Source organism: Giraffa tippelskirchi, chromosome 13 (assembly GCF_054371585.1).
Source record: "Giraffa tippelskirchi isolate mGirTip1 chromosome 13, T2T-mGirTip1v1.2.pri, whole genome shotgun sequence".
Taxonomy (NCBI): domain Eukaryota; kingdom Metazoa; phylum Chordata; class Mammalia; order Artiodactyla; family Giraffidae; genus Giraffa; species Giraffa tippelskirchi.
In genome coordinates this window covers 1636149-1646855 of record NC_137287.1, presented here as the reverse complement: position 1 = coordinate 1646855, position 10707 = coordinate 1636149, and the positions used below count along the sequence as shown (strand labels likewise).

At 64.0% G+C, this 10707-nt stretch overlaps 1 protein-coding gene across 40 annotated transcripts; it reads right to left on the bottom strand.

Annotated features, from left to right (window-relative positions):
- Positions 1-264: 264 nt before the first annotated feature.
- BRAT1 (BRCA1 associated ATM activator 1) lies at positions 265-10322 on the bottom strand. Of its 40 annotated transcripts, XM_081552663.1 has the most exons (17): positions 9759-10322; positions 9319-9501; positions 9091-9233; positions 8071-8095; positions 7687-7841; positions 5737-5884; positions 5446-5550; positions 4651-4994; positions 4276-4392; positions 3995-4086; positions 3198-3316; positions 2936-3122; positions 2656-2729; positions 2003-2105; positions 1793-1891; positions 1464-1639; positions 265-1177 (listed from the first exon to the last, which is right to left on the bottom strand). In XM_081552663.1, exons 8-17 carry the CDS (start codon positions 4926-4928, stop codon positions 479-481), a joined length of 1944 nt encoding a protein of 647 aa, XP_081408789.1. In that variant the 5' UTR covers positions 4929-4994; positions 5446-5550; positions 5737-5884; positions 7687-7841; positions 8071-8095; positions 9091-9233; positions 9319-9501; positions 9759-10322; the 3' UTR covers positions 265-478. The 40 variants fall into 40 exon arrangements, with proteins under 40 accessions (XP_081408789.1, XP_081408755.1, XP_081408782.1 ...); XM_081552629.1 differs by lacking the exon at positions 5446-5550 and having other exon boundaries at positions 5737-5942; XM_081552656.1 differs by lacking the exon at positions 5446-5550.
- Positions 10323-10707: the final 385 nt, after the last annotated feature.

Here is a 10707-nt window from a genome sequence, read left to right as displayed (position 1 = left end):
GTCAGGGGGTTTGGAGACTGAAAACCTGGCTTGGTTGGGCCTGGGGTCACCAGCCTCAGGGCCCGGGGCCAAGGCCACACTCTCCAGCCTGAGCTGTTGGCTCTCTGACCCTGGGTGTCCCTGGGGCGGGATCCAAGCAGAGGAACCCCCGCCCCAGGCCAAGGAAGCATGTGGCCCCTGTGCAGAGGGCCCTCCCCAGCTGCATCTCTGAGCCCCACGGGGCCTGGGGCCACCCCCGGGCTGATTCAGAACTGTGTGACCCACTGGCACTGGCACAGGACATTTATTTGAGTAGAAAATAAGCCATTTCTTCAGCAATACATCAGAATGGGGCCTCTTCGACTTTGCTGGGCTCGCCTGGTCCCGGATCCCCTGGAGGGTCCCCTGTGTGCCCGGACAGACCAGGGCCCCGGGGAGGGCAGGGCCCAAGGAAGGGCTGTGGGGCCAGCAGGGTCCTGGGGAGGTGCCGCTCAGCTGGTCAGTAGCAGTCGGCCTCGTTCTCTCCCAGGACGCCCACGGTGGCCAGCATGTCCTGCAGGAGGGACTGGGGGCTCCTCTCCACGTGGTCACTGCTCTCGGCCAGGGTGTCCCGAAGGGCCTCCAGGTCCATGGACCTCAGCACGGCCAGGACGGCTTCGGGCGCCAGCTCCCCCAGGGGCTGACCCTGTTCACCGGCCCGCCACCTCTGCAGGGCGGCCTCCATGGAGGCCACGTCGGAACTGTCCCCCGCCTCCTGCGGGCTGCCGGAGGGAGTGGCCTGGGCCCTCAGGAAGAGGAGGAGGTCACAGGACTTCTGGGCCACGGGTCGGTCACAGTCAAATAAGGACCGGAAGGCGAACTCAAAGACCTGGACCCGGCGGAGCGCCTGCAGAGCCTGGGCCAGCACGCTGGGAGGGGCAGCCCCGGGCGGGGCCCCCGCGTAGGGGCAGTGGGGGCCACAGGGGCCCAGCAGCTGCTCCAGGAACACCAGCGCCAGCTCCAGGCCCTGGACGCGCACCTCCCAGTCCAGGTCCCCGCTCGCCACCTGCAGCACTCGGGCCACAAACCGCTCGGGGTCCTCGGCCACGGCTGCATGGCCGTCCCGCAGCCACTCGGTGAAGACCCGCATGACAGCCCGCCGGGGGAACCCCTCCGAGTCCGTGGACAGGACGAGCAGAAACTCCTCGAGTGGGCTCTTCTGGAAGACATAGTGTGAGGAGGGTGGGGGAGCTGGGCACGGGTGCGGCAGGGCGGGCCCCCGAGGGACCCCCGCGGGAGCACTGGGGCTCGGCCTGCTCTGTGTCCCTCAGGCCGTGTGCCCCCGAGCCCCCCACTTGCTCATCTGTCAAACGGGGGTGACCATGTCTAAGTGACAGGGGAGACTCAGGGGCCCTGCCCACGCCCATGGCACACCCGCTTCACCCTGGCTGTCAGGATGCCGCCCAGGGGTGGGCCGCGTGGCCGCAAGACCCACCGAGTCCTACCTGCGGGACAGCTGGGTGCTCAGGGCTGGAGGGGGCGGCGAGCAGCCCCCGGCTGGACAGCTGCCCTGTGGCGGCCACTGCGCTTGCACGGACGTAGCTCTCGGGGTCCTGCAGGAGCTGCCTGGTGAGCTCAGGCACCTCCGAGGCCAGCAGCGCCTGTCTGAAGCCAGCCTGCCCTGGGGGTCCAAGCAGCCACAAGCAGCTGTGACCAAGCGCTGAGTCCACGGCCCCTCCTCGCACCCCCAAAGGCAGCCGAGAGGCTCCAAGTTCCCACGACCTGGGGGCGGCGGGGTGCCTAGGCCAGGCCAGCCCCTGAGCCCTGTGCTCACCTCCCCAGCGTCCGGTCATCTGGGTCAGGAACTCAAGGCCCGAGTCCCTCACCTCCCAGCAGGGGCTGCACAGGCGCTTCTGCAGCACGGCGAGCAGCTCTGGGGCGGAGGCACGGCTCAGAGGGGCCTGCCCGCGGCCCCCGGCCCCCCCCGCCCGGCCCCACCCGGCACGTGCCTCGGCTCCCCGGGGGGGGGGGGGGGCGGGATTACCTCTGAGCACCAGCTGGGTGTGGGGCTCCAGGTCAGAGCAGCCAGGGGGTGCGGCTGAGCTCAGGAGCCACCGGAGCGTGGCCTGGAAGGCCTTCTTCAGAACCTGGGGCGGCAGGGCGGACAGGGGTGAGCCGGCCACCGCCCCGCCCAGCGGCCTCTGCGCCCGCCTGGCCCTGGGGTGTGTGATGGGGATGGCGTGCGGGGGGAGAGAGGACCTGGGCCCAGCTTCTGTGACGTAGGAGCCTCTGGAGGAGGGGGACGGGCATCAACATGAGACAGAGGAGGGCCGGCTCTCCCCAGGACCCCTGGGTCCGGGGACAGGCGGGACCACCAGGGGCCTTTTGCTGAAAGGCCTGCCATCTAACCACCCCACCCTGCTGCCTGCTCAGCGCACGAGCTGCTAACCCTGTACCTCACAGCATGACAGGCCTGGGGCTGCGAGAACGGGGAGGCTCACAGGAAGCCTCGGGGAGCTTGGACCCCCCGTGTTAGGCCCCCCGGTTCTAGTCTCTGTCTCTCAAAAAGAATTCCTGGGAAGACCGGGCCCTCTCCCTGCTTTCCACGGCCTGGCGGCCCCACCCTCAATCTCCACCAATGCCGGGCCCCAGCCAAACCCCAAGCAGCCGCCTGCCCACCCCCGCCCCCATCCGTACCGTGGGGCTGGAGTCAGGGCTCATGAGGTATTCCAGCAGGATGGCAAACACCTGCGTCACCAACTCCTGGGGGCCTGAGACAGACGTGGATGGGTGAGGTGCCCAGCCTGCCACCCTGGGACCTCCCCCACCCAGAAGTGTCAGCCCAAGGAGAATGGAGGCACAGATCTCTCAGCCAGCTGAATCCCGGGCCCTCCCGGACGGAGATAGGAGAGGACAGTGGTCTCGGGACACTGCTGAGCAACGCCCGAGCTGTGCACGAGAATGCGTTCTCACTCACCCAGCCCCTGAGACAGGACCCCCAGGAAATCCAGGGCAGCTCGCTGGACGCGGACACAGCCCACCAGCATCGCGCACAGGCGGCCGCCCACGTCGGAGCTGGGGGCCGCTGAGCCGTTGCAGAACTGCAGTATCGTCACCACAGCCGCAAGCAGGGTCGCCTGGGGCCAGGGCGAGGGGCGCTGGGGCTGGGGCGGGGAGGGAGCGTCAGTGCCAGCCCCAAGTCCCCCCGCCAGGGTGGACACGGGCCGGGCCACACTTACCAGGGGCTGCAGCAGCTCCAGGTGGGCCAGGGCGCTGCACAGGAGACCCACGCACACTGACTTGGAGGGCAGGAGCATGTCCACAGCCATCGGGTCGCCTGCGGCCCCCTCCAGCAAGCCTGGGAGGCAACCAGACACGGCTCCCGGTGAGCGGGCACCTCCCATGAGGCCGCTGGTCACTGATGCCCACCAGAGACCAGGCAGGTGGTTCTGAGCAGTGGCCATGCCAGGTGATGTGTGGTCTGAACCCATCTGCAGGGCTCTTGAGCAGAGTCCCCCTCTGCCGGCAGCCCGTGCGGGGATGGCTTCTGCTGGTCAGAAGGCCCCTTTCTCCCTCGACACGGGGCTACTGGGCACAGAGGGGTCCCCACGTCTAACCCCCAAACCGTCATGCAACTGAAGCAAGACGAACCGCGGCAGAGGAGACCCACTTTCCCGTCAGAGAACAGATGGTCTGGGAGCACGAGTGCCAGGCCCGGGCGCCAGATGTGGGTCAGGAATGGTCCACGCAGCCAAGGCCCCGGTAACCACCACTGACTCCAGGGTCAGCTGCTTTTGGGCCCCCTCAATGATGCCACAGGGCAGGGGTTGGGGGGACGCTGCCCTACAAATTCCTAGGCAGGCACGCGAGCCAGTCACTGTCGAGACTACAGCCCACAGCCCTGCCAGCTTCACTCTTGGGTGGGGAGGCGAGCCAGGAACCTCGATGCCCACCAGCCTGCCCTGGCCCCAAGGACACGCTCAGGACCCCAGGGTTCTGCCTTCCTGCACGCGCCTGCCCTTCCCCGACAGCCTACCTGGCGTTCCCGGGGCCTGAGCAGCAGCTTCCAGGACACAGGCCAGGGGCTGGAGGAGGACGCTGAAGGCCTGGGTCCTCAGCGCCTGGGGACTGATGACAGAGGCCAGGGTGAGGCTGCCCTCCTAACACTCCCATTGAGTCTGGGGCAAGGGGTCAGAGCCAGGGACTGGGAGACAGCGACCCTGTAGCTCCCTGACTGGCACTCCACCAGGGGCAGGGATCCCTGGGAGGTCCCTGACCTCACTGCCTGCCCCGCACAACACGAACCCTGACCCTTACCAGTCCTGCAGTTTCAGGATCCCGGCAGCCAGAGGCCCTGCCTGTGTGGGGGTCAGGCGGCTGAGGGTCTCTGCTGCAGTCTCCCACAGGCCACGGTCAGAGCTTGGCACAGAAGAGCTGCAGAGGCCCCAGAAGACAGCGTTACTCCTCTGTCCAGCCCACACCATGCCCAGTGGTGCTGGGAGTGCCTGGCCCAAGACCGGAGGTCATGCCCAGTGTGCGGGCTTTCAGACCCCCTGAGGGGTTCCCCTGACTCGAGGCAGCGTTCTTCGGGAGCCAACGAGCCACAGCCCTGGGTGTGATGGCTGCCCTGAGACCTCGAAGGAAATGAGCAGTGCCCCCCGCCCACCCCGCAGCTGCGCCCAGGGGCCTGACCGGGCCACACTGAGGAGGAGATCCACGAGCGCGTGGGGGGCCGGCACAGGGTCCTTCTCGAGCAGGCGGGCCACGAGGGGACTCAGCCGCGCCCAAAGGCCCTGCGTCCAGAGGCCGTGGCAGTGCCCGAACGCAGTGGTCAGGACGTGAAGGGCCTGTGTGACCCGCGGGGCAGCCTCAGAGCACAGGCAGTCTTCGAGGTGACACAGGATCTTCCAGGCACACGCTGGCCAGTCCCGGGCCTGCGGGCAGGCGAGCCCCTCAGCGGGGCCGCGCATGGCCAAGTCCAGGACATGCACCAGGAGCTGCCCGGCGGCGGAGGCCACGAACAGGCTGGGATCTCCCTGCAGGGAGAAGATGGTGTCAACAGCACCTGGGGGGGACAACGGGGCGAGGGGGGGAGAGACAGGGTTCAGTGGGACGGCGGCCGCGGGGCAGCAGGGACGCTGGAGATGCGGAGGGGCTTCAGAGCCTGAACCCCGCTCGCTGGGGAGGCAGAGTGGGAGGCCCAGCCTTGCCCGCTCGGAGGCTGGAACCTGCTGGGGGTTCACGGGGCGGGGCTTGAGGACTCTGGCCACTTTGGAGCCTTCTGCTGCTGCTAAGTCGCTTCAGTCGTGTCCGACTCTGTGCGACCCCATAGATGGCAGCCCACCAGGCTCCGCCGTCCCTGGGATTCTCCAGGCAAGAATACTGGAGTGGGTTGCCATTTCCTTCTCCAGTGCATGAAAGGGAAAAGTGAAAGTGAAGTCGCTCAGTTGTGTCCGACTCTTAGCGACCCCATGGACTGCGGCCTACCAGGCTCCTCCATCCATGGGATTTTCGAGGCAAGAGTACTGGAGTAGGGTGCCGTTGCTTTCTCCTTGGAGCCTTCTAACCAGTCTCAAAACCACCCCAGCTGACCTACAAACCAGAGCACACTGCACAGCCTGGAGGGGCCCCCAACACTTGGTCACCCCGAGTGTTCCTCTCAACAGCCCTGTGACACCACGGCCCCTCTCCCATTCAGAGGAAGAACCCAGCTCGCCCTGGGGGTCACACAGCGGGGAGGGGAGGTGGAGGGGTGGGCGGGGCGGGCGGGGCACTCACTCGAGTCTTCCAGGAAGTGCAAGGCGCTGGGGTGCTGTGCCAGGGAGCGCAGGCCCTGGATCCAGCCGCTGCGCACAGAGGGGGCCGCCCAGGCCGCTGCCCCGAGGGGGCCCAGTTCCCCGAAGAGCCCGGGCAGCAGCTCCCCCTGCTGGAAGTGGAGGAGGGAGGAGCCGAGTGAGTCCAGCTCGGCCTTCCAGGGGAGAGAACTTGGGAAGGAAGAGTTGGGTGTCACACACAGGCTCTGTGACCCTGTCACAGTCCGCTCCAGAAGCCCCTCCCACAACACTGGCCGGCAGAAACGCCAAATGACCCCCCTGACCATGACAGACCTGGGCCCGAGGACCCCCGCAGGTCTCCACAGCCCACTGGGCTCTGCGCTTGGCACGTGGGGCATGTGCCCTCCTTCAGATGTCCCCCACCCCAGACTCCCCAGCACACCCCGTGCATCAGGCCTGCCCCGCACATACACCTGCTCAAAGCCCTTCCAACCCAGCTGCGAGCCTGCTGCCCCTGAAGCTGACCCCCACCCCCTGCCCGCAGCGGGCAGTGCCTGACCCCCCACGCAGTGCCCATCCACGCACGGGTGTCCTGCAGCACAGCAGCGTGCCACCCTGACCCCTGCCACGTGCCCGAGATTCCTGTTCCCTAGAGGGCCCAGCACAGTGAGTGGGAAACTCGGGGGCTGCCTCTTTCCACCGGAACCCCTCCCTGGGGTCGTTACTTGCTCAGAGCCTTGTCTATCTTGACAATAAAATGCTAGCCCCCACCCTCGAGGGACGGGATCCCTCTAGTCATCTCAGACTCCGGGTGAGGGATCCCCGGGCCAAGGAGACGCTCTTTCAGTCACTGGAGGATGAGTCTGACCCCACGATGGCCTTACGGAGCGCCGCTGCTGGTGGTAGCCCACAGGGAGGCCCTCTGTGGGATCACCCGTCATCTAAATGCCCCCCAAAGTTACAGCCCTCCTGGGGGCAGCCTGTAGCCAGTGGGAGGGCACCAAGCCTCAGCCTCCAGCCTCACGTTGTCTGTCCGCACGCGCCCTGCCCAGACAGGGCCTGTGCTGAGCATCTCGCTGATAAGCGGCCCTGGGGGCTGCCAGATCCCCTGGGGTTCTGTGAAAGGGCAGCCGAAAAGGGGACAGGAGCCCAAGCCAGTGCCAGGGGCCGGGGGCAGAGGGCACGCTCCCTCTGCGACGCAGGGCCCAAACCCGTCGCGTCCCTGTCCCCGTGTACAGAAGGGCAGCCCGCGGCCCGCTAAGCCTCCAGAGCCACGGCTGGCCTTGGGGAGGAACAAGAGGATGTGGAGAAGAGTCGGGAACGGGGGAGCGCCCAGGAAGTCAGAGGAGCTGGGAAAACCCCCGTGATCGGGACTGAGCATTTGTGTTTAGAGAAGCAGATGGTACAGCCCGACTCTTGAGGGTCCACGGTGAGCCCGGCAGGTTCCGCGGGTCCCTCTACTGAGCTTCACTGTCTGCTTCCCCAGAGACAGAGGTGAAGGCTCCTGACCTGCCTACTGGCCAGGGCTCTCAGGACAACCCGAACATGATTCTGGAAACTCTGAGGTACGCACAGAAGGATGATCAGACACGGAAGTCATTTCCTACAACAGGCTTCGGTGTAGAATACCCTGGAAGGTCTGCCCCACAGTTAGCTGGGGTGGGCGGGGCCCCGGGAGCTTGCACGGCTGAACTGAGGGGCACCCACGAAGGGCGGCATCAGAGCAGAGGCCCAACCTCAGCTCTGTCTGACTCCAAAAACTTGACCCTTCACCCCAATCCTTTCCTGGTGAGTTTTTCAAAGGAGGATTATACCCAGGAATAAAAACCCTGCGGAACACGTCAAGGTACGGGGGCAAAGCAAGTTTCAGAGACTCGGGGGTCATGACAGCCACCACTGCCCTGTGTACCTGCAGGAGAAAGTGGGTCACACAGGTGGAGGAACCCAGGCTCACCTGCAGGTACTGGAAGCAGTTCTCCTGGGCTGCAAATACCCCCGCGAGGCGGAGTGCGAAGGACAGGGTTCCGGGACTCAGGTCCTGGGGTCTCAGCACATGGGACAGCAGCTCTACCAGGCAGGGGTTTCCCTGCAGCAACAGCAGGCTGGACCCTGGGGACAGGCCCAGCCAGGAAGCACATTACCGGGGTGCCGTGCATGCCTCCAAAAGGGACCGTCCTTCTGGCAACTCCCAGACCTCTTCTCTCAGGCTGTTAGACTCAGCAGTCCAACCGGGAGGGAGTATTTGCAACAAACGCTTCAAAGGATTCATAACTCTAATTCAACAACACCTCGACAACAGGCAAGGGACTTGGACAGGAAATACAAACGGCCGGCAAACCTGAAAAGACGTTCTGTCCTGCTGACTGTGAAAACAAAGACACAAATAAGAGCAGCAGACAATCCTCACCTCTCCAGTGGGTAATTTTCTCTTAAACGGAGAGCACTAAAGCAAGACACACAGAGGACAGGCATTCTTCTCCAGACACAGCGCCTGAAACGTCTACACACCACAGCAGCACCACTCACAACAGCCAAGACATGGAAGTCACCTAAACACCCATCAACAGGCAAATGGGTAGAGGAGATGTGGTTCCATTGCATGTATACAGTGGAATATGGTAGTCATTAATAGCATGAAACAATGCCATTTGCAGCAACATGGATGGACATAGAGATTATTGTCCTAAGTGAAGTGAGTCAAATATCCTATGATATCACTTACATGTGGCATCTAAAAAGATGATACAAGTTAACTTATTTGCAAAAGAGAAACAGATTCATAGACAAAGAAAACAAACTTATGGTTCCCAAAGGGGAAGGTGGGGGGATAAATTAGGAGTCTGGGATTAGCAGATCCAAACTGCTATATTTAAAATAAACAACAAGGGCCTACTGTATAGCACAGGGAATTATACTCAACATCTTGTAATAAACTATAATGGAAAACACTGACTCTGAATGAAACACACACCCTGAAAAAGAGTGTGTGTGTGTACGCACAAATTGTTGTTGTTTAGTCATTAAGTTGTTTCTGACTCTTTGAGACCCCATGGACTGTAGCCTGCCAGGCTCCTCTGTCCATGAGCTTCTCCAGGCAAGAATACTGGATGGGTTGCCATTTCCTTCTCCAGGGGATCTTTCTGACCCAGGAATTGAACACGAGTCTCCTGCATTGCCAGGTGGACTTTCTATATACCCTAAGCTTAACCCTAATTTGTGCGTGAGGAAATATCATCAAAAGCCAGAGGGAATCTCTAAGGTGTGGAGGAATGACCCCAGACAGACTGCCTCTTCCTAGCACAGGGCAGCCCTGCACCCTCCAGCCTCTGGGGAGAGTCGGCAGCGGCCCTCACCCTACCTGCTTCAGTGACTGCTTTAAACCAGTCCAGCAGCTTTTCCAAACAAGTGTCATCTGCCACGGGCTGCCTGGGGTCTGCCAGGACGGCACAGAGAGCCGGGAGGAGCCTGGTGCACTCTGGGTCCATGATGGGGCTGGGGTTCCTGCAGAGGAAATGTCAGGCAGGGCCGGACCCCACCCGCCTAGTCACAGGCAGCCCCCAGCCCCACCAGGCCCCAGAACTTTCACCTCAGGCCAGGCGATCACTCTTCAGATGAAAACTCCCAGCTGCCAGGACGGCGGTGAAGCCTCGGCTGGGGTGGGATTGGAGGCTGTCAAGAGCAAACTGGAGCCCTCGAGCCTGGCGGTGGAGACGGGAGTCTGGGGTAGACCATGCGGCCTCAGGAGCTCAAAGGCGGCCGACTCTGGACTCTGGTGGGAGGAAACGAGCGTGAAATTGATCTAGGCTGCAGGCCTGTCACAGCCAGGGGCGCATGCGCGCGCTGGGGCCAGCCACGTGTAGGGGGCTGAGCGGCTTAGTCAGTCGGAGCTGTAAGGGTCTCAGTCCAGCTGCGAGGTGTCTGTCTGTCTGTCCCTCCCAGGGTCAGTGTGAAAACCCTGCAGCCAGCAGTGGGCGGAGGGGAAGGCGCTCTGCCCACTGCCGGTTCCTCCGGGGACTGCAAGCGCACCTGCGTGTCTGGCCTGGGAGGGGGCCAGCGAGCCCGTCGATCCTGTGGTCAGGGAGGGCTCTCGCGGGAGGATGGGGGTGTCCAGTGACTCTGTTTGCCGGGGTCAAGGGCAAGCCTGGGGCATCCGTCTGTCCATCCCTGGCCAGGCTAAGTTCTTGAGGAAGGCGCCCTCCCCGTGGACCCCAAGGAGGACGCCAGTCCAGCGGCTGCAGTGGTGCTGGGGCCCAGTCCAGGGGCGCGCACGCGGGCCCCAGGCGGTTCTCCGGCCCGGGAGGCCCTGGCCCCTAACCTCGACCCCACCGGGCCTTCCACAGCATCCGCGACCCCTCCCCGGGTGCGCGCCTCACCCGCTTCGCTTCCCTCAGGCGCCGCAGGCCCCGCCCCGGGCAGCGCGACCTGCCGGGACTGGAGGAGGTGAGGACGGGGAGGACGCCCCTAGAGGCCACTCTGAGAGCCCCAAAGGCCCAGGCTCGGGGAACGGACTCAGGAGGAACGGGACAAGCCGCCACCAAGCCCGTTGCCCGGACCCGTCACCCGACCAGGGCGCTCAGAAGTCTGTGCACCGGAACCCAGCAGGCTTTGCGCCTGGAAGGCGTGGCTTTCTGCGGAAGGGACGTGGCTAGTGTGAGGGGCGTGGCCACGCTGGCCGAAGGCCCGCGTGTCTGGGCGGGCCAGAGAAGCTAAATGCTAGCCGCGCAGCAGGCACACCTTCCTCCACTTACAGAGGGGCTTCATCCTGACTAAATTCAGAATGCATTTACTGTCCCTGCCCCACCAGCGTCATCATCCTACCACACCACCTTCCCGGTGTGCGGACTGCTTCATCCGTGTCACACTGCGCGCACTCTGGAACCCGCAGCTGCTCTAAGCACTTTCGGTTCAGTTCAGTTCCGTCGCTCAGTCGTGTCCGACTCTTTGCGACCCCATGAACTGCAGCACGCCGGGCTTC